This window comes from Equus asinus, chromosome 10 (assembly GCF_041296235.1).
Source record: "Equus asinus isolate D_3611 breed Donkey chromosome 10, EquAss-T2T_v2, whole genome shotgun sequence".
Taxonomy (NCBI): Eukaryota; Metazoa; Chordata; class Mammalia; order Perissodactyla; family Equidae; genus Equus; species Equus asinus.
This window is the reverse complement of record NC_091799.1, coordinates 108490273-108512848: the sequence shown is the minus strand read 5'-3', so window position 1 is coordinate 108512848 and position 22576 is coordinate 108490273. Positions and strand designations below refer to the sequence as shown.

General features: G+C 54.9%; 2 protein-coding genes across 3 annotated transcripts in view; one reads left to right on the top strand and one right to left on the bottom strand.

Annotated features, from left to right (window-relative positions):
- CEP72 (centrosomal protein 72) overlaps positions 1 to 3039 on the top strand; it is a 41511-nt gene extending 38472 nt beyond the window's left edge. For both annotated transcript variants that reach the window (XM_044779535.2, XM_014848481.3), the window contains exons 11-12: positions 607 to 718; positions 2532 to 3039. In XM_044779535.2, coding sequence (XP_044635470.2) covers positions 607 to 718; positions 2532 to 2688 — 269 coding nt within the window. In that variant the 3' untranslated portion in view covers positions 2689 to 3039. The remainder of the gene's footprint in view (positions 1 to 606; positions 719 to 2531) is intronic.
- Positions 3040 to 8079: 5040 nt separating this feature from the next.
- TPPP (tubulin polymerization promoting protein) overlaps positions 8080 to 22576 on the bottom strand; it is a 34796-nt gene continuing 20299 nt past the window's right edge. Inside the window, exons 2-4 of the mRNA XM_044779534.2 lie at positions 22122 to 22442; positions 12905 to 13058; positions 8080 to 12603 (exon numbers count right to left, since the gene is read on the bottom strand). Coding sequence (XP_044635469.1) covers positions 12409 to 12603; positions 12905 to 13058; positions 22122 to 22438 — 666 coding nt within the window. The 5' untranslated portion in view covers positions 22439 to 22442 and the 3' untranslated portion in view covers positions 8080 to 12408. The remainder of the gene's footprint in view (positions 12604 to 12904; positions 13059 to 22121; positions 22443 to 22576) is intronic.

The following is a 22576-nucleotide window of genomic DNA, read 5'->3' as shown; positions in this document are numbered from 1 at the left end:
CTGCATGTGGATTTATTTGGGTCCTGGTTTTGGATTCGGGAGTCAATCGAGAATATATTTCTTCCCCTCTCGAGTTCCCCTCTCCAGAGAGAGACAGGAGTCGTGTAGATGGAATCCAGACACATGCTCTGTCAGTGATGGACACAGGACCAGGGGCACGTCAGAGACGTGTGGCCCCAGGGCTTCTTAGGGCTTCTCCTGGAGTTGCAGACCCTCCCCTCAGGCAGAGCTCTCTGCTCAGAGGAAGAGAAACCCGAAGGCCCTTCCCTGCCAGGAGGCAGGGCCAGTGGAGGAGCCTCCAGCCGGTGCCAGCCTCCTCTGCCACCACCCTCTGCCCTCCACATAGGGGAGTGGCTCCTCAGGTGTCTGGAGGACAGGTTCCTGTGGCTTCGACCCCAAGGAGGGGAGCCAGAGATGGGCCTGGAGCAGGAATGAGTAGATGTGTAGTAGGGCCTTCTGTGTTCATCTCTGTCTTTGAGTCGCTTACAAAGACTGACCTTTTCCAAGCTATGTTCTTTTTCTTATATCCCAGATCCAGTTTAAAGTCTAGAATTGTGTTAGTTTTCAAAACTTTGACTAAACGATGCTACTTCTTTTCTCTTTCAGGACTTCAGACAAGTGTGAAGAGGCTCTCTGGTGAGATTGTGGAGCTAAAGCAGCATCTGGAGCACTATGACAAGATCCAGGAGCTCACCCAGATGCTGCAGGAGAGCCACAGGTGCTGCGGGGCATGGGGGAGGAGCTGTGGGGAGGGTCGAGGCGCAGGAGGGCGCAGGAGCAGCTGGTGAGGCCTCTGGCAGTTGCTGTTCCGGGCCCGCATGTCATTTATGTTTGTGTAGGACTTCTGTGAGCTTCCACATCTTAATGAAAAGCGAGTCCTTTCCTGCTGGCGCTTTCTGTGAGGTGTGAGCTCAGAGGTGTGGCCTCGAGGTGTGACCTGGGAGCCAAGGGGTGAGGGGCATGTGAGGGATGGTGAGAGGCAATGTGGCTTGCTGGTTCCCAGGGCCGTGGCCTGTGGCCTGTTCCTTCCTCCTCAGCCTGGTTCATGTCTGTTCAATTAGACATGTGGAGCTTCTGCCCTCACTCCCGGCTGTGTAGTGGGTGTGAGATGGGAACTAGGAGTGTGGAAAATGTCCAGGCAGAACCTCCCTTTTTATTCCAAGAACTGTGTGCTGGAAGGCAGGTGGCAGCTGGCACAGAGAGGCAGTCAGCCGTGGGGAGGAGGTGGGTTGTGGGGTGAGGTGGGGACAGCTTTGTTGGGACTTGGTGCAGTTGTGTGAGCCCTGGCTCCTGTGGCCTTGGCGAAGAGGCAGGCCTGTGGCCAATGCTCTTGCCCCTTCTTGTCCCCATCCCTCACCTCTCCCTTTTCCTCTTTCCCCCGTTTCTCTCTCCTGGGGCTGAGGCCACCACACATCCCCCTGGGTTTGGGTACAGTCTAGGTCATAGATGGAGGCAGGGTGTGACCTTTCAGGGATTACAGGCCACAGACCCCATCGGCCATCACAGGCACAAGTTACAGAGGGGAGGGGCCTCCTGAGAGATGAGACTGAGCTAAGGATGCATGGCGGAGAGCAGCAGGAAGGGAGCCGTGCCAGTCATGGTGCAGTGTGTGGCAGGCGAGGCAGGGCCATGCCCAGCTCCTGATGGGGCCCCCTCTGGCAGGTCATAGCGTGTGTTGGCACCCTGGCTCTGTGCACGAGGCAGGGGCTGCAGAGCCTCCAGAGGCAGTGGGAGGTTCACAGGACTTTTTCCACTCTGAGCCTCTGCCTGGCCAGTGGCTCTTTCAGCGGTCCGAGCAAACAGGGCTGGCACCCGCACAGGACATTTGTCACTGAGGTGACCATCTTTGTAGAGAAAACAGCCCTGCTTTCGTCTATTTCTTGTGATGCCACAAGTGTCCATGAGTCATTGCTGACTGGGTGAGTAGGGCAATTTGGAGATGACAAAGTTGGCGAAATACAATACCACTTTCTTTCTAAAATTACAAATGGTTAACAATATTAAAAAGTCAGGACTTTCAATTACAGTATACTGTATTATGTGGGAATTATTAAGAGGGTCCTTATTTTTGACTGGGAATTAGAAATATTTCAGTCTTTGGATCTTTTCTAGAATGAGAACATTGTTTTGCTAGCCATAAAGATTATGATGGTGTTCTCAAAAAAGCCTTGCATGGCGGGAGTGTGGAGGGAACCGTTCATTCACTTGTCCAGTTCATCCATCCAGTTCTGGGTGCTGAGCAGGGCCTGCAGGGTGGCATGACAGGCCAAGGGGTTGAGTCAGACCCAGCCCACCCGGTCTGGAGGTGAGGGCCAGATGAGCAGTAGCCAGCGGAGGCAGGAGGGGACCCACTGCAGGGACAGGTGTGCAGGCCTGGGCGTGGCTGGGTGGCGGGGAGCCTGGCCTTTGCGGGGAGTTGGGGTGGCTTTGTGCCACTGGGCAGGCGTGCTGGGAGGGGAGGATGCTGCTGGGGAACAGCAACAGAGCCGCTACACGGAAGAGCTGAGGTGCGCCTTCCCTGTGTCCTCCAGCTCCCTGGTCAGCACCAACGAGCACCTCCTGCAGGAGCTGCACCAGGCGCGGGCCCAGCACAAGGCCGAGGTGGAGCAGCTGCACTGGAGCTACAAAGAGCTCAAGAAGACCATGGCCCTGTTCCCGCATGGCAGCATCAGCCTTGGCGGCTGCTAGTCCTCTGGACGCCTGCCAGGAAGCCGCGCTTCTCTTAAACCTACACTTTCGGATTCTGTGCCTCACGTGTTTGTATTTCTTTACCGGGTGTATTTGCTGGTCAGAGTGGTGTCTTCTGTTTGTAGTATCTTGTGAGTTTTGAAATGTATTCAGGGCCTCTAGCTTGGTTTTCTAAAACATCCTAAAAAGACAGGATTAATCCAAGCCCTTCACATGTTTTGAGACAAAGAGATCATTAATTTTTCGTCAAATATCTTGAGATAAAGAAAATGCAGTATTTTCCTGCTGGTTAAAGACAACGTTTTGTGTAACAAGCAATTCTTATTTAATAAACTAATACATTGTTCTAAAGAGTAGCTTGTTATAAATTATAGCTGTGTTTCTCATTGAATTCTTTTATAAAACAATGTACCATGGTTGGTGAGCAGGAACAAATATGTTCCAGGGCCTAATAAAAGTAACACTTACAGTTGTGGGAAACATTAAAAAATACTGTTTTGTGATATTAAAATCCCACCATAAAAATATCTGCCCAAACCCTAGCTCTCTCTTTTGCTTGCAGTGCATTTCTGAAAATTATCTCATAACAGGGCATAAAATTAGATTTTTAGTTTGGAAACTTCATATCTTATGTAATCCTTGTTTTCTGCCGTAAAACAAAGTAATTTTTTAAAACAAATCTGAATTAATTTAGGAACAGCAGGCCTAGAAGAAAAGGCCATGTGTCAGCTCTATCACTGGGATGTCCCAGGGGAGTCCTCAGCCTCTCCCTAGTGGGCGTGTCCCTGGGCTTCAGACTGTCCTCTGGGACCTCCGTCTGGTCAGCTTGTGTCCGACAGCAGCCCTCCTGTGACTTAGCGGGTAGGGGGGTCACACCACATGTGGCTTTTGGGTGTGGGGTGGGATTTCTCATCACCTGAGAGACGTCGTGTCAGCCCGTCCTGGGCCGGGAGAAAGTGAGCACCACACCACACATCATGTTTCTCTTGTTGGATTTCGTCCATCTTCTTGGACCTGCGTTTATATGTTTCCTCAAATTTGGAAAAGTTGTGACCACGACTACTTCAGGTTTCCTATTTGATCCCAGCTTTCTTGGCGTGGTACCACAGGTCAGTGATGGGTGTCCTTTTCTGCACCTGGTTCTTGCAGGGCTTCTGTCTGATCGTTTTGTCCAAAGTGAACTGGTCTTTCCTTCTGCGTGCCTGATCGATCTGCCATGAAGCCTGTGCAGTGAATTTTTAATTTCATAAATTATATATTTTTTTAGTTCTAAAATTCCATTTGGTTCTTTTTGATTAAGGTTTTATTTCCCATTATGTTCATATTTGATTTAACTCCTAACTATCTTCTTAATAGCTCGACTGTAGACAATCTCAAACTGTTCCAGAGTGGCTGCAACCGCCTCACGCTCCTTGTGGTGTTTGGGCATGTCTGTGGGTCGGTGTTTGTGGCCTCACTGTCAGCGTTTCGTGTCTGGAGACAGCAATGTACCTCCTGTGCTTTGTGTTGGCCTCTCTTCGGTTGTAGGGGGTGAGCACCTTTTTACATCTATGGCCATCTGGATTTCCTTTTTGTAAAGTGCCTCTTCAAGTCTTTTCCCTATTTTTCTATCAGATAGCCTGTCTCGTATTTATTTTTAGGAGTTATTTATAATGCTGGATAGTTGTACTTTGTGGATTACATTTGTAAATAGCTTTTTTCCTGTCTTTTCACTTTTTAATAGTGTCCTTTGATGAAGAGAAATTTTAAACTTTAATATGGTCCACTTGATCAGCCTTTTTCATTCTGATTAAAGAATATCAGATCCTAACTTTTAAAAATCTTTCTCTGTTTGTGGTCATGAAGACATTCTGCTATGTTAACTTCCAAAAGATTTTATAGTTTTGTCTCTTTTGGGGTTTAGATATATATTCTACCTGGAACTGATTTTTGTGTGTGTTGCAAGAGTTAAGGATCCACTTTCACTGGTTTCCTATGTGGGTCCAGTTATCCAGCATCATTTATTGACAAGATTCCTTTGTCATCAGTGATTTGTGCATCTGTCCCTGGATCTCTTTTCTTCCCACTGGGCTCCCTGTCCATCTCTGTGCAGAACCACCGTCTGTAGGGCAAGACCTCCCATCTCGTGTTCAGGGGGTTTTGGCTATTTTTGACCCTTTACATTTCATAAATTTTAGGATTAGCTGGTTAAATTGGGATTTTGTTTAGGGTTGCATTGGTCAATTTGGGAAGCACTGACATATAGGTAGTGTTGGGTCTTATAGACCATGAATATAGTATCTCTGTCCATTTGTTAGCTCTCCTTTATAATGTACATATTATAGTTTTATAATTTTCTCCATAGAGGTTTTACACATCTTTTGTTATATTCCTAGGTTTTTCTTATTTTGTGATACCATTTCTAAAATATGTATTGAAAAGTTTGTTTGGATTTCATTTTTCTAATTATTTGTTGCTGTTATATGAAAACCCAACTGATTTTTGTATATTAATTTTGTATCCTGCAATCTTGTTAAACTCTTATTAACTTTAGAAATTTACCTGTAGGGATTTTAGCCTCTCTGCGCACACAGTCCTGTTCCCTGTGAGTAACGGGTTTTCTTGTTTTCTTTTCCATTCCTTTACTCTGGGTTTGACTTTATATTTGTCACTTTGCTTTCTGTGCTGGCTCACACCTCTAGTACAATGTTGATTGTAAGTGGTAGTGTGGGGCGTCTTTGTCTTATTTCTGGATTTTAAATAAGAGGGGACTTCCATCATTTTACATCAAAATCTGTGATAGGTTTTTTTTACATGGACTTTCTCAGGTTTAAGAAGCTCCTCAATTATTAATTTGCTAAGAAGTTTTCATCATGAGTGGATAAATTTTATCAGACACTTTTTCTACAGCTATTGAGATGAGCATATGATTTTTCTTCTTTATTCTGTTAATGTGTTAATTGCAATAATTTGCTAATGTAAAATCAACCTTAAATTTCTGGGATAAGCACAACTTAGTAATGGTGGATTTTCCTATATATACATATTGTTGTATTTGGCTTGTTAATATTTTGTTTACGATCTGGTATTTCAGGTACACCACTTAATGTCTAACTTTGGGCAATTATTTAAATTCTCTGGGCCTCCATTTCTTCATTTTTAAAATGGGGTCATAATAGTGTCTGTCTTGTAGTGTTGTGGTGAAGATGAAATGAGTTATTATAAATGAAGTTCCAGGACAGTATCTGTTGCACAGTGAGCCTGTGGGGCTGCCTGCTCTGAGGACAGTCAGACAGTAATTAGCTCTGACTCCATGGGTGACAGAGGCTGGGACCTGCCTGCATAATGCTGCTGTTGTCAGGGTTTGCGTCATTACACTCTCCTCGTAAGAAGAGTTTGGCTGTGCATTCCTTCTCTATTCTCTAGGAGAATTTGTCTAAGATTGTAACTGTTTCTTCCCTGAATGCTCAGTGGAACTTGCTGATGAAGTCATTTGAGCCTGGAATTTTCTTTGTGGGGAGACTTTTGACTATTGACAGAGTTTAATGAAGGGTTCCAGGCTGTGGCAGATCCTGTTCTCACAGACCATTCATACACCTCTCTACATTTACCAGCCTCCCTACAGGTGGCTTGGGGCCACGTGACTAGTTCTGAGCAACAGTCTATGAGGGGACTGAGGGTAGTCACTGAGGGTCGGGGCAGAGGAGAGCTGGGGGTCCACTCTGATGGCTCCCCTTCCCTCAGTGACCTTGCCAGCTCCGTCGCAGCTTCTGGAAGCCTGTTCTGTGCTGTTGGAAGAGACCCCTCCTTGACTGCAGTTGGACTTCATGTGCAGAGTGGGAAGTCATTGCATTGTGACCAGCACTGAGGTCTCGGGGGTTTCCACTGTGTTGGTGGCTGCCCTAAATCTACAGGCTTTCCATTTCTTCTTAGTTAGTTTTCATAAGTTATATATCTCTAGGAATTTGTTTACATTGCCTAATTTTCAAAGTTTTGGACATAACACTCAATCTTTTAATGGCATTTTAGTAGGTTTAGCACTTGCAGTTGTGTCCCTGTGGCAGAGATGTGGGGGCAGTTGTGTCCCTTCAAGCAAGACCTTGCTGTTCAGGGGAAGGGACGCAGGTCAGAGACGACCACCAGCTGCTCATGGCATCAGGCTCTGCCTCAGCCTTCGAGCCAAGGACACACCCTGGCCAGTGACCGAGCAGTTGGGGCCTGGGGCCTGGCCTTCCCGCCAGGAGTTCCTCTGACAGCCTGTTGCTGACGCTCCGTCAGGTCTGCACCGTGGTCTGGAACCCTCCCTGCTCTCGAGTCCTCCGCTGTCCCTTGTGGCGTTACTCGCCAATGACAAAGCGGACTCTGCTTCGTGCCCTGCTTCCAGGTGGCTCCGACCCCCTGGCCATTCTTCACGTGGGTCGTTTGAACTTCCGCCTTTGTTAACTTCACCAGAAGGCTGTCAGGCTGGTCAGTCCTTCCGGAGAACTAACCTTGGTCTTCATTTCCATTTCTGTTCTATTTTTAGCCATGCTGAAATTACTGATACATTTGGGTTAGAAATGTTGTTTTGTCCTATCAGTTTTCCTGTTCTGTGTTTCTTTCCTTGCTTCATCAGCTAATGGAACGGACACATTGTGGTTTAAATCTGCCCTCCCATTTTGTGCTGTTCTCTCCTGAGTTTTCTCCCTCTCCTACTGTTGCCACTTTAGACTACTTGTTCTCATCCCACATTTGCCCTCTGCTGGTCTGCTCCATCTCTGGGGTGTCACCCAGCACGCTCGCTTACTGAATCAGGACTCTGCCCACCGGTAGGACTCCCTCTGTGCCTCTGGCTCACATGTGAAGGTGTTCAAGTATTTTCATGAAATGTTTTTAATCCCACAAAGTATTTATAAGGTCGCTGTTTGTGAGTTAGCTGCTCTGTTCTTTGCTCCACTCTCCTCCTTCACATCTCAGATGTTCCATCTGTGATCACTTTCCTTCTACATTGAGAATTCCTTTTAATCTTAGTCTTAAAAAAGGCCTTTATTTTATCTTTATTTTTGAAAACAATTTCCCTGGGGTCGGATTTCAGATTGGCACTTTTTGACGACGTCGCTCCTGTCTTTGGGGCTGCTGTGGTTGTTTGTACTGCAGTTTTGTCCAGTCCCCCTGATCTAGACCCCACTCGAGGGCTGCACCAGAACTAAGAACTTGACCAGGCTCAAACCTGGCAGATGGATGGCCCCCGCTCCTCACGGGGCTGCGTCAGTGGTCGCCCCATATGAGTGAGGAGCGAACTGTGGCTCTCAGCGTGGTGAGCTGTGGCTCTGACTCCCTCCTGCGGCCCCTCCCAGGGCCTGTCCCGTGTGCACTCTTGCACGTGCATGGGTCTGCTGGTATAGACAGTACACTTTGAAGATAACAGAGATCCACGATTTAACACCTTTATTTATCACTTTACCAAGTTGACACACAATGTTAACAACAGCGAACACATGAGGAGCGAGATGCAGACAGACATGAGCTATTTCACTAAAGGTTTTCAAGCCGGGCCTTGACAGCGACTCTGAGAGGTGACACCACGCCTCACACTCTGCAGGAGGGAGAGCAGGGCCACCCTGACCCCACAGACATTCCCGGTGAGTGCGGTGTAGACGTCAGCAGAAGTGCCCTTCTGAGTCAGAACACCCATGACATCGACATTACTTTACCCATCACAGTGATAAAGTGATACACTCAGTCCTCCCTAACGTTAATAAACAGTGTAAAAATATATTGCCTATATATATAAATTTATTTCCCTTTCCGGAAAAGAACTTGGTACAAACTAGTAGTATATGATCCCTTTCAAGTTTCTGTTAAGTTGTGCGGGTTTCCTTTGTTGTTTGGCTTCGTTTGGTTTTTCAAGAGTCTAAAGTAAGAGAGTTAACTAAAGCGTCTCGAAGTGCAGGGGGACCCCTGCCCGGCACCGCCTGGGGGCACCCCCGGGCCGCGTTCTCCACGTAGCCACGCCCCGAACCACCGGATTTCACAGAGTGTTCAGTAGTAAATCAGTGGAGGGAAGCTATTCAGGGTGAGAGTTGTGAGGACATTCTAGCCTAGTGACAACTTCACAGTACAGCTGAGTCGTCAGCCTGCGCTGTATGAACAGGTGACAGGGTGTCGCCACAGGCGTGCTGCAGGACGGGGCGGCTAGCTTGTGTGGGAGTCCCCGCGGGAGGAGACGGGTGGGACTGGATGCTCAGGGCGGGGCCAGCATGCTTTCCCTTACTGGGCTCCGCATAGCGAATGTTTTAGGTCTCCTGGGCCGTGGCATCTATGTCTCAGCTCCTTCCCACCACCAGTGTAGCACAAGGTAAACGAGCGCTGTGTGAGCACACTGGTGCTGGCGCTGCCACGTGCCGTGTGCCGTGAAACTATTCACAAAAGCCAGAGACTGTGGCATGCCCAGGGTGAGCCTCTGCCCTGGCTGCTGCAGGGCCCCCACGGCAGCCTTGAGCCCTCAGCCCCTGGGACATGGGGATGGAGCCGCACAGGCAGGAAGAGGTGCCGGTGGAACCCCTCCACCTGCCTTTTCCTGACTGACGGGCTTCTGCTGCTATTTTCATCTGCCTCAACGCTTAAGACTGAGGATATTAAAGGTGTAAAAATACTCCAGTATAAATATATATCTTTTGCTATAATATTTTAAACTTAAGTAATTTGAACTTCAATTTTGGTAAAGTTACCTCTGGGCTACTGACCACTGCTTATCCTATAGCATTAAATAGAAATAAATAAGTGTTCTGATATGATCAGTGTTGTCAAACCTTCTCCTTCTGTTCTTCCCTGACGCTCGGACACCATCAGCACCATCCTCCCTGACGGACGTGTCCTGTCTCCGGGGTCCATGCTGTGCAGTCTCTTTTATTCACAGATAGACATTGAGTTTCTGTTTAACCATGGTTAGTAGAAGCTAATTGGCATTGTATAAAAACATGCAGCGAGGACACACACCCTGCCTGGATATTCACGATATTCAGAACCTGATGGAGGAGCATGCACGTGTGTCTGTTTTGTGTGGTGAAGGTGGAGTCCTAGCGTGTGTTCCGTGTTCAGAGGCTACGCACACAAGCAATGATGAGTTCCTTAGATGATTTTAAGCTGACAGAATGCTGACCACTAAGTCCTCATGACCGAATTTACCACCTCTTCCTCCTTCCCGGACAGAGGTGAGTGGGGTGGGGTCTTTCCGAAGCCACACTCTGACCAGGGAATGATGCCGTTCTGGCCATGTGTGTGCCTGAGGAAGCCTGGCTGGCTGGGGACAGATGGGCCGCGCTGGGACCCCGACGCCCTGGCCCCAGCGTGTGGGGAAGCTGGGCCCAGGGCGTGGGGTTCTCCCTCCAGGAGCCCGTGGGCACTGGACTGAGGGGTGGGGGAGGGCCACCAAGGGGGCTGTGTGCGCCTCATTCTCATTCACAGACCCAAAGAGAAGGCGCTCTTACAACAGCCAGGAATGCACTTTGGAGCTGTCATCAGGAGGGAGCCGTCTCCATGAGCCTCTGCAGCTCAGGTCTGCCTCACGGGGAGATGGGGGCTCCAATTCTGTGGAGGCACCATGGGAGACAGGTGCTCACCATGGGCATGCGCAGGGTCCCCGAGGACGGGCACTGGTGCTGTTCACTCTGCTTCATCCCCAGTTCCCCAGCGTACTCCCGGGCAGGCTGGCCCTTGCCTGGAGTCGGCACCTTCGTGTGGAGGCCACCCTTGCCTGAAGATGACGCTCGGGGACAGGTCACTGTGTCCTGGTGTTCAGGTACCTCTCTTCAGTGTTCTGCAGGCGAGGGAGGGCTAAGAAGGGCCTGTGTCCCCTCCTGCCACGGCAGCCCAGGTGGCACGTATCTCTACGGGCTTGGCCCTCACCAAAGGGCTCATTCTAGAGGCTGAGGTCCTGCTGGATTCCAGTCTCTGTGCCATGTGACTCGGTGGTGACAGTGGGGACCAGGCTGTTCACAGGAGAAGGAGCAAAGCAGCCTCCAGTGGTGGGGGTTCCTCCACAGTGGGGCCTTGCAGGGTCTGGGACAGAGCAGACAGCTTGGGGCCCTGGGGAGGGGCCCTGTTCTGTGACCACCAGTGGAAACCTCGCCGGCACTGGACCATAAGGGTTTCCAGTTTGTGATCAGCTTCCTGTCAAGAACCTTTCTGCAGGCTCAGAGGCATCTTCAGACAGGCTCCCACATATCACTCTTGCCTCTGGGTTTCACACGAAGGTCCGGCCTGGGAGAGGAGAGAGGTGCACAGGGCAGGGGTCCGCGTCCTGCCTGCCTGTCTCCCAGCCCTCAGTCCTCGGTTTCCCCACGGTGGAGTGGAGGCCTGGCCAGGCAGCTTAGTATCCCAAGCTAGAAACTTCCGAGACAGCAGTGACATTACATTCCTAACAGTGACTTGCAGCCTGCCGTCCATCATTTCCTCAGTTTTAATGCCACACACTGAAGTCCCAGAACCTCAGAACCAAGCTGCTCGCAGAGGCCACCGCCATCTGTAAGTTGAGGCCTCCCTTGGGGGGTCAGGGGAGGCCCGTGTGCGAGGGGCCGTGTTGGCGGGAGCACTGGCCCTGAGCCCCTCTCTGCATGGGCAGACTTTCCCTGGCTACAGCAATGACCAGTGTGCCCTCCGGGCTCAGGGAGGTGGGGGTGTGCGTGCCATGGCAGTGCTAGCCTTTATTTCAGCCGCCTATGCTATGGCCCAGGCCGAGTGTCCAGGAAGGGGCCACCCAGGGGGCGTACGGGCACAGGGACGCATGGCTCCACCTGCCCTGCCTGGGAGGGAGGCCTCAGAGCGGACGGGTCTCCTGACCTGGAGCCTCTGGATGGCAGGAACAGGACGTTGTGAATCTCCCCCTACACATGCTCGTGTGCAGTCACACACACACACACTTGCACACGCACACGCTTATGGTGCTGTCACCATTCCCTATTTCTTCTTAGAAAAACGAAATGAAATGTCCTTAGTTTCCATTTTAAAAACTTCTAACCTCACACTTCAGATCACTTTCCTTTGGTCGACTGAGGAGCCACCTTTCACTGGCTCACCGTCCTTTGCACATCAGCTTCGTTTCACAACTGCCCTCAGCACAGACCTGGTCCGTAGGCGTACGCGTGTGTGCATGCGTGTGTGCATATGCAAGCATGCGTGTGTGAGTACGAGTGTGTGTGCGTGTGTGTGACTGCAAGAGCACCTCTAAGCATGTGTGCATGAACGTGCGTGTGCAAGCATGTCCCCACGTGTCCCATCCCCACCCCTGCATGGTGCCCTTGCAGACACCGCTGTGTTCTTTTGGGGTTCACTCCATTTTATTGGTGCTGTTGGTTAGTGCAGTAGCGCATGCTGCCCTCACGGCTCCTGGGAGGGTCTGTGGGTCAGGAGGTCAGCACCACCTCTGACATGGTCTGTCTCTCTCTTCCCCGAGGCCCGCCAGCTCCTTTTAAGACTCCCCTTTCGCCTGCAAACTGGGTGGCAGATGTAGTCTGGTCCTGGGAGACACTGGAAACAGTCATTTGTCGACTTCCCAGCATGGAACGAGGCAGGTGTGTTAGAAAAGGTCAGTGAGGTCAGGGGCCAAACCGAGGGTCGGAGAGAAGCACGCCGGAGCCCGGGCATCACCCCACAGCTGCCCTGGCCCAGCGTCTGAGTTCAGCCCGAGGGAGCACAGGAATGTAAGGATGTGCGAGGATGCAGGGTCTCGGTGATGGCAGGAAGGCCCTGCCTGGGAACCGGCTACTTGCCTCCCTGCACCTTCTGGTCGTAGGTGCCCGCATGCTTGTAGCCCGGAACGTAGCCCGACTCGTCCACGAGGTCCACGCGGCCCGCCTTGCCCTTGCCCCTGCCCGACGGGTCGAAGCGCTCCTTGTGGGAGCCAGTGAACTTGGTTGTGTCTGTGAGCCGTGACACAGTGGGCGACGAGATGGCTTTCTGTAGGAGGAGAGCAGGGCAGGCAGAGAGGTAGGGGGTGAAGGGTTAACTGGCAGTCGTCCCACAGGAGAGAGAAGGGGTGTCCGGGTGAGCCGGAAGGGGGAGACTCCAGCCAATGGGATGGGGCCCTGGGTAAGGATGCTAACCAGTCCTGGGATCCCCCTCCTGGCACCTGGCGCAGAGGCAGATTGAGTCCACCCACACCTGGGGGTTAACGCTTCTGCCTAGCCTCGATGCCGCCATCCTTCCCCTACACCCCCGGCTGCACCTCCCAGGGGACCCGACCCGTCGCCATACTCACCGTCACCCCAGAGATGATGGGGGCCTTGCCCTCAATGAGTCTATGCACCTCTCGGATGGCCTCCTCGCCGCTCTTGTCTCTGAACCTCTTCTTGGCGAGCTCCTCCAGTGCTTCCTTGAACTGCTCGAAGGTGATGGTGCGGCAGGCCTTCCCTCTGCGGGGAGAGCATGCTCAGGGCAGGCAGGGGCCCTCACCTCCGTGCTGGAGGCCCCAAGAGCAGTCGTGGGCCAGGACTGGGACCTGGCGTTGGGGGACCCCCATCCCGCCTCTCTTCCACAGCCAAAAGGCAGTTTAACATTGAAACACAGAGCACGCCCCTCCCCCGCGTGGTCTGCACTGTTTACACCCAACAGTTGGTCGCCATCAGCAACGGCAGCAAATATAAATTGTCTTGGAAAAAAGCTTAAAGGAAGCACATCCTTTATGAACAACTGGACATTAAAACAAAGCCGTGGTCTGGTTCTAAAACGGGGCGTGTGTGTGGCCTCCACTCAGAGGACTTTCAGAGGGAAAGTTAGCGAAGAAGCTCGTCCAACCCAAACCACACGGAGGAGGAGGAGGCCGAGGTCTGTGTGTCTGGTCCACAATCGCCACACAGGGACAAGACTGGGGGCCTCCCCAGGATGGTCCCACATGTCAGGCCCACCACCTGGGACCCAAAGGCTCGGAAAGGCACCCCACCCTCCCCAGGAGCCTCCGCTGCCGCCTGCCTGAAACCCACCCAGGGCCTGACTGGGGCTGGCCCACAGGAGCAGCGTCAGGTGGCCTGGGGGCAGGTCATGCCTGGGCCGGGGTGAGGCAAGGGGCTGTCGCCCAGCACTTCCTCATCCCAACAAGAACCCCCCCGGGGGAAAAGGTCCCAGGCTGGCTCTTCACCTTCTGTAATTTTAACCAGAAACTTCCTCTGCCCTTTGACCTGATCTTTCCCAGCTCATCCACTCAGGGAGTGTTCGAGGTTTCAGAATAAAAGGTGGTGTGTGGGAGGATCCATACTCCACAGGGACACACTATGGCAACAGCCGCAGAAAGGCCATCTCAGCCAGGCTGGCCATTCCTGCTGCAGAGTCCTGAGCATCAGTGACTGGAGAGACAGCTGACCTGACCACCCCAGCTGGGTGTTCTGTAGACATCACCAAGCAGAGGGTCTACAACACCAAACATTTTTTTTTGGGGAGTGAGGAAGATTGGCCCTGAGCTAACGTCTGTGCCCATCTTCCCCCATTCTACATATGAGACATTGCCGTGGCATGGCTTGGAGCAGTGTATAGGTCCACACCTGGGATCCAAACCCACGAACCCCAGGCTGCTGAAGTGGAGTGCATGAACCCAACCACTACGCCAGCGGGCCAGCCCTTACAACATGAGACAATTTTGAAAAACGAGAACACAGTCAGAGCACTGATACCACTAACTTTAAGCCTTACTGCAAAACCGCAGGGACAAGATGTGGGGAAGTCCAACAGATCAACCACAGCCCACAGAGTCAGAAAAAAGCCTATGCGTAAGGATTTTCCACAAAGGCATTCAGTAGAGAAAGGATCATCCTTCCAACAAGTGGAGGCGGAGAACTGGTGATGTGCACGCAAAACTTTGTGCCTTGCACCACACACAGACACTAACGCAAAATGGACTGCAGTCCCAAATTTATTCTGAAACAAAACGACGACACTTCTGGAAGAATACCTAAGAGGGGAATCTTTGTGAGCTTGGGTTAGGCAAAGATTTCCTAGAAATGACACTGAAACAGTCCACAAAAGAAAAAAAGAGGATGAATTAGACTTTACCAAAATTTTTAAAACCATGCTCTTCAAAAAACACTGTTAAGAGAACTAAAAGACAAGCCACAGAGTGGGAGAAAATACTTGCAAAACACATTTCTGATAACAGACTTGTATTGGAAATATACAAAGAACTCTTAAAACTCAACAATAAGAAAAAATGTAAAAAATTGGGCAAAATATCTGAGCCAGACACTTCATCAAAGAAGACCTGGGGATGCAAACAAGCATGAGAAGAGACACTCAAATCATCAGTCATCTGAGCAGCACAAACTAAAACCTCGATGACATCCCAGCACACACCCACTGGCCGGCCGCAGCAAGACAGTGAATAAAATGGCAGTCCCGAGTGCTGTGGGGACGTGGGTGGCTGGGCGCTCAGACGCAGCCAGTGCGGTGCCCTGTGGCACCCACTTTGGAAGGTACTTTGGCAGTTTCTCATAAAGGTCATGCCTACAGCATCACCCTGAGTCCCCTCCTGGGCTCTTGCTCTAGAGAAGCTCACAGGGAAACTTGACCATGAATGTTTGTTACCTCTGTGCTCGTCACCCAAACCCAGAAACTGCCCCACTGTCCCTCAGGGTGAACGGACAGACACACCGGAGCACGTCTGGAGCACACGCAGGGCTTCGAGGGCACTTTGCACGTGTATCTGCAGTCAGGGGCGTGCCGACCGACCCCCCAGCATCAGGACCTCACACCTCGCTCGGGGAGGAGGAGCTGGGGAGCCTGACCCCCATGGGGCTGGACAGCTGGGCACGGCTGCCCCAGCACATTCAGATGTCTGTCCTGACAGCGACCGCAGGGGTTCCTCAGAGCCACTGTGTAGGGTGGCGGGCACCACCCTTCAAAGCGCTCAGCCTCGACACCCACGGCCACTCTCAGGCACTCAGTGCTAGGCTGGGCAAGTTGGCTGGACCCCATGGCCGGGCCATCCCAGGCGGTGTGGCTCAGGCACGCCCACGTGAGGAGAACCCCGCCGTGCCCTGCAGCCACGGTGCCTGGTGGGGCACACAAGGCCTCTTTTCCTCCTCCTGGCCCTGTGGGTCCTTAACCCTCTATGGCCCAGGGGCCTTGTTTGTTCTGGGTTGTCAAAGGCGCTCCTGTCTCCTGTCCACACCCGGCCTGGGCTGGCTTGTGGACGCCAGTCCTGACGGCAGGCCGGTGACCAGCCCCTGGAGCACGCGGCCCTCTCTGGGTGCTGTGGCACCAGGCGCCACCAGTGTGAGTCACTCATGCAGGGGTGGGGGTGGCTGGCGGGGGCTCTCCTCACAAGCACATTCAGATCTGGGTGGATGCACAGGCCCAGGGGCCCGACTGGCCTGCTCCACCTGGCTGGGCTGGGTATCCCCGAGCATCCCCACGGTGACCGCCAGGCGGGGGTCTCGGAGCTGGGTCTGGGCCGGCCGGGAGCTCTCCCCAGGGGACCCGGTGCCCGCTGCTGAGAGCAGTCCCTGGCGAGCTCTAGAATGACAATGCTGGTCTCTTCCTCGGAGACACTGGATCACATTACGCGGCTCCCTGGACACAGAGCCAGCCTGTTCTGAGTCCCCAGAACAGGAGGGTGTCCCCACACTGAAACCCCCCTTCTCCTGGCTTGTGCCGGGGTGGCCAGCGCCCTGCTCAGAAGGCTGTTGTTCTGCTGGACAGTAATGGGTCACCGGTCACACACTAGGCCCCGTGAGCTGGCGTTTCACTTTGCTTCCCAGGCCCTGCATCCCCTGGGCTTCTAGGCCCAGCTCAGGGCAGGCGGAGGGCTGGGCCTGTCTGATCCCAAAGGTCACCCAGGGACACTGTGGACTGGCCAGGGGCGTCCAGGAGCCGGGCGGGGGGCCAGCGCAGCTCTCTGAGGCAGACATCTGTGCCTCCAGGACCAACACCACAAAGGCTCCTGGGCTTTGGGCTGACGAGTCCCAGCACAGAGCACAGGACCCCCATCTCCTTGCCAGCCCCTTCGTGAATCAGAGCACATGGCGGCACCCCCAGGGGCCCTCCCTGAGAGGTGGCGGTTAGCATGCTGGACCATCACAGTTAGCTTTCTGGTGGGGGTTGGAGAAAGTTGCTGGCTCTCCCCAGCTCCCCCAACCAGCAGAGGCTGGGACCGTGGGTGACCCATCCACAGAGCAGCCTGGCTGGCCAGGACTCCACTGTGGGCAGAAGTGGGGTGTTGAGGGGCCCTAAGGACTGATGAGGGTCAGAGCAGGGAGCCTCTGGGACACTCCCATCAGCCCCTGGACCAGTGGGGGCTTGGGGGCTTCTGGGGGAGCCCTGCCCACTGGGTACAAGGCCTCCGGGGCAGCTGCAGTGGGGACACAGCACAGGAACTGGCTGCACCTCTGGTCCCAGACCTGCGAGCAGCCCCGAGCGGGACCAGGGGCTCTGCTTTCTTGCTGTGCTCAGGGAGGGCCCAGCTGTTGTGAGCAGGCTCTCCTGGCAGACACTGGCCCCTCGCTCCAGACCAGGGCTCCCCTCCTGCTGACAGCCCCTACCCGCCTGCCCCAGCAGGCTGAGTGCCCAGAGTGTGGGCCCAGCCCCATGGACAACGATGAAGCTGAGAACCTGGAACAGGCTGCACAGGCCACTCAAATCCCAGGTCTGGCTGCTGATGGGCCCCAACCTGCCTGCAGGGCAGCTGTGACCCCAACACACAGTTCTTCTGCTGTTACCTTCCTCCTAACTTGCTGTTTGCCTCTGCAGGGTAGCATGGGCGTGGGGACGGGGGCACGAGGGGCTGGGCTCCCACCCTGTGAAGGGCAGGGGCCCTAGAGGCATAGGGCCACCCCCGGCTACCCCTAATCTCTGCTGTGGGCTCGGCAGGGGAATGGATGCACTTGAGGTCACTGAAACCATTTCTAGGGGTTTGGGGAAGGTCATCCTCTTAAAAGACCTGCAAGCGCTGGCATCCAACGCCCACACTGACTCAACGAAGAGCCAATGTGCGAGGAATCACCCTACTCCTGCCCTGCCAGACCTTGACCTTCGGCCGAAGGTGCACCAGGAGGCGCACTGGCCTACCACCGAGGGCAGGGCAGAAGCCGTGGGATGCCCTGCACTGCCGCGGGTGGCCACGAGAGGGCAGAGAAGGGCCTGCCCGATGTGGCCACCCTGACTCTATGAGGAGCCCGGGTCTGCATCCAGGGACCCCAATTGCCCCGACCTCGCCCACTAGCCTGGAGGGCGGGACTTGAGCAGGAGAGGCCCAGTGTGGGGAACACCGATAACCCTTACATCCATGGGGCCTGGGCCGTGCTGTAGGCACCAGGAGTGTGGCTGTGTCAGCCTCAAGGCCCAGGAGCAGAGCTGGGAGTGGGGGCGCCCCTGCCACCAGGCCTCCCGGCCCCTTCGGGGTCACTGTGTCGCCAGCCAGCCTTTCTGGGACGTCACATCTCATGCAGAGTTCTGCCCCTCCCGCAGGGGACTGTGTGCCCCGAGCCCACTTCATGCTATCCTGGGGGCGCTCTCCTGCAGGCTCGGGCCTGCTCCCAGGTGCTGGGTGGCGCTGGAAGGCACTGGATGGCGCTGGGCTCTAGGGCTGTGTGTCTGTGCTGAGTTTCTGTGGCGCATGCTGACAGTCAGGTCTGTTACCACAGAGCCCGGAGTCCATCTGCCGACTCTTCACTCCCTACCTCACACAGTTCCCACCGTCTCCGGGCCGTGGCCGCGGCAGATATGCAAGAACAGAGCAGCTTTCAGGTTGGTGGCCAACAGGCCCCAGGGGACCCCACAGCCTGCTCCCTCCTGACCTGCGACCTGGACGCCCGGCACCGGTGCGGACCATCTCCCTGCACAGGGCTTACAGGAAACCCGTCTACTCAGCGAACACAGCCCCCACGGGCTGGCCTCTCCACCTGTGCGGTGGGGACCCCAGTGCTGACACATGCAGACATCGCAGGCAGCACTGAAGGGGACGTCGCCGTTCATGGCCCCAACAGGGTTGTCAGGGTGGCACCCCTGCTGTGCAGACTAAGCCTCGATGAGTCAACCTTTCAGACCGACTGTGTCAGGCCTGTGGGGGGAGGGCGCAGGAGGCTGTGTAGGTAACAATAGTCTTCACTGGAGACCTGGAACAGAGCTGCGAGAAATTTGTTTAAAACTTAACACATAGTAACATCAAAACAAACAAGCGCTGTCATGGCGACAGGATGCAAACAGAGGCTGCAGATACCCGGCTGGCGTCACCGCCCGCGGAGCCACGGCAACCGCCCGCAAACAGAAATAGTGGGCTTCTCCACCGTAGGTTGCCCGAGTCAGCGACTGCGGTTCCTCGTCTGTGGCTCCCACGAGGTGAGGTGCTTCTGCTGTGGCTGCCACGTGGAGCAACCGTGTTCCCAAGACCCCATAAACTAGGACTTGCACATCCCCAAACGACACCACGCTCCTCACAATGCCAAATAAAATCATTCCAAACAGCCTCTTCCACTGCCCAGCAGGGCCTCCGGTGGTCCCCCGGTCCCCAGCCTGCTCTGCAGGGCCCCACAACCCCGCCTGGGGCACCGACCACCTCTCCTTTCCCAGGGTCAAGGGTGTGAGTCCTCCCCACCGCACCCCCATGGCGACTGGCAAGCCCACCTGGGCATGTGGGCTGCTCCCTTCTAGGAGCCACAGTGTGACCAGCCCAGGTCCCTGCGGCCGCTACAGGCTGGTCCGGACTGTTATGACCACGGCCCCTTGCTGGGCTTGGGCCACAGCTGCCTGTTCCCCGAGACCGCGTCCCCCACAGTGAGCTGAGGCAGAGATGCCAGGGGTCCCCAAGCAGCCCGGGGCTCTGCAGTGCGGAGCCCACCACACCCGGGAGCCAGAAGCCAAGCCTCAGCCCCTCAGTGTCCAAGCAGCTGACATCCTGCCTCTTGGACAGGGACTGGGACCAGATGGGGCTCCCTTCTCGGTGCTCGCTCGCTCATGTGATGAGAAGACAGGCAGGAAGGACTTGTTTCCTCCACCTGGGCGGTGGGTGCCCATGCCTCCTGCTCACGGGGCTTGTCCAGAGCACCCGTCCTCCACATGAGCCAAGACCACACTTGCCACCTTCCCACCAGCAAGGGTGTAGAGAGCCTGAGTTCTCCCCGTGTGCATGCAAGTGTGCATGCATGTATTGTGTGTGCATGTGCATTGTGAGCTCATGTGCGTGTGCGCACACATGTATGTGCATGCATGTCTGTGCACACGTGTGTGGGCTGTGAGCTTGCGTGTACGTATGTGTGGACCAGCCTCCATGCAGCAGTGTGAAAGCAACTTCTTGCAGAAGGAGTTAAGAGTGCAGGAAGGAAGGCCTGCTCAGCATCTGTCCCTGGCACCGCGCATGCCTCGGCCAGCACCCAGGGTGTGGGGACCTGCAGCATTCCCTGGCTGAGTGACCTGCCCCTGGACATGCCACTTCTCCCCTCCTCCCTCCCAGCCTTTCTAGAACCTTCCCCAACCAAAACAGCTCTTCGCGTTCCTTTGCTCCTGGGTCTGTCCCTCTGTCTCACCTGTTCCCCTCCTTCCAACCTGCTCCCCACTTTCTGACCTGCACCCCTCCTTCTCCCCTGCACCCCTCCTTCTCAACTGCACCCCTCCTCACCTGCACCCCTCCTTCTCAACTGCTCCCCACCTTCTCACCTGCAGCCCTCCTTCCTCCATCACCTGCACCCATGTTCTCACCTGCTCCCCATGTTCTCACCTGCACACCTCCTTCTCAACTGCACCCTACTTTCTCACCTGCAGCCCTCCTTCTCACCTGCACCCGACCTTCTCCCCTGTACCCCTCCTCAACTGCACCCCACTTTCTCACCTGCACCCCTCCTTCTCAACTGCTCCCCACCTTCTCACCTGCACCCCTCCTTCCTCCACCACCTGCACCCCACGTTCTCACCTGCTCCCCACGTTCTCCCCTGCACCCCTCCTTCTCAACTGCACACCACTTTCTCACCTGCACTCCTCCTCCTCACCTGCAACCCTCCTTCTCAACTGCACCCCACTTTCTCACCTGTACCACTCCTTCTCAACTGCTCCCCACCTTCTCACCTGCACCCCTCCTTCCTCCATCACCTGCACCCCACGTTCTCACCTGCTCCCCATGTTCTCACCTGCACCCCTCCTTCTCACCTGCACCCACCCTTCTCACCTGCACCCCTCCTTCTCACCTGCACCCCACTTTCTCACCTGCACCCCTCCTTCTCAGCTGCACCCCTCCTTCTCAACTGCACCCACTTTCTCACCTGTACCCCTCCTTCTCAACTGCTCCCCACTTTCTCACTTGCACCCCTCTCACCTGAACCCCTCCTTCTCAACTGCACCCGACCTTCTCAACTGCATCCCACTTTCTCACCTGCACCCTTCCTTCTCAACTGCACCCCATCTTCTTCTCACCTGCACCCCTCCTCAACTGCAGCCCTCCTTCCTTCATCACCTGTACCCCACCTTCTTCTCAACTGCACCCCTCCTCACCTGCACCCCTTCTTCTCCTCACCTGCACCCCACCTCTCCTCCTCTAACTCTGGGCATTGGGAAGGGATGGGCAAAGCCGACATGAAGAGCCCACCAGGAGCCCAGAGCCCGCAGCTGTGGTGTCGTGGGGCTCTGGTCCGACTGTAGTAAACTCTAACGGGTCCCCCCTCTTCCCATGGGAGCAGAAAGGCTAAGTACCCTCGGCCTGGTGGGTGCCTGTCTCCTGCGCCCCGTTACTGGTCCTGATGGCTGGCTCTCGGCGGCTGCCTCCGCCCACCCCAGCCAGGCCACCCCGCATAACCTCCTGGCTCTGGTGGTGACAGTGGCCCCTTCAGCTCGAGTCACTGTTGGGACAGGCACCAACTCTCAGCCCAGGGAGTCAGGGAGACCTCACCACAACATAGATACCCCGACAATGTCTCCCTGGAGCAAAGTGGTGACAGGAAGTCACAGCCACTGGGGATGCAAAGAGGGAACTGCCCACTGCCACTGGGCTGGAGCCTGGTGGACGAGGAGCTAGGCCACTAACAGAGGGTGCAGGCACCTGAGCTGCATCCTCGCGCTTCAGAGACGCCTGGTGGACGGGAGGTGGGGGTGGTGCATACCGATGCCTGGACGTGCTTCCCAGCGTCCAGGGAAAAAGGTGTGCGTGAGTACTGTACACACACGCACAAAGACGAAGCCACTGAGCCCACAGGTGGAGATGTGGGTGTCTTCCTGAGGTGGGACCACTTCCCAAAGGCTGGGGAGCTGCTCAGGCATGGGCCAGCTCTGTCACCGGAGGCCGTTGGCCCCTCCAAGCTCCAGTCGGCTGCTGGGCAGTTTCCACGACCAGGACTCCCCCGCCTGCCCTAACACAGGCGCCTTATTCTGCAAGGGGAGGGACCTTGAAGCCTTATTATCATACTTCCTCATGGCTGCGGAAACACAGGACCCACCAGATCCAGAACGCATGGCCAGCCAACTGCACACCTCGGGGCGTCTGGCTCTGCTGTGAGCCCAGGGGCACTCACTTGATCTTGCTGAAGACGATGTCCACGTCGGTGACGGTGACGTTCCTCCCATCGATCACCTGGCAGTCCTTGCACAGCTTCGACCAGTTCTTGCCATGCATCTCCTTACCCGTGGCCCTGGTGTCCCCATGCACCGCGAACCGCCGGAAGGCCTCCTCCAGGGCGCTGAGCTCCGGGGCTGCGGCGGCCGCCCCCTCGTTGGCACCTTCTGACTCCAGGGACAGCCTCTTGGCTGCCTTGTCCTTTGCGGGCTCCCCTGGGGACTTGGGGGGCGTCTTGTTGGCGGCCTTGGTGGGCTTGGCCTTGCTATCGGCCATGTTTCTGGAGGGGAAAGGAGAGAAGAAAAAGGTTGTCTTCCTTTTTGGGGCTGCCACTCAAGGCCCTTCTGCTGGCCCACTCCTGGGACAGGAGGCTGGCTGCCTGTGTCACGGCAGGCACCCAGGATGTGGCAGGGT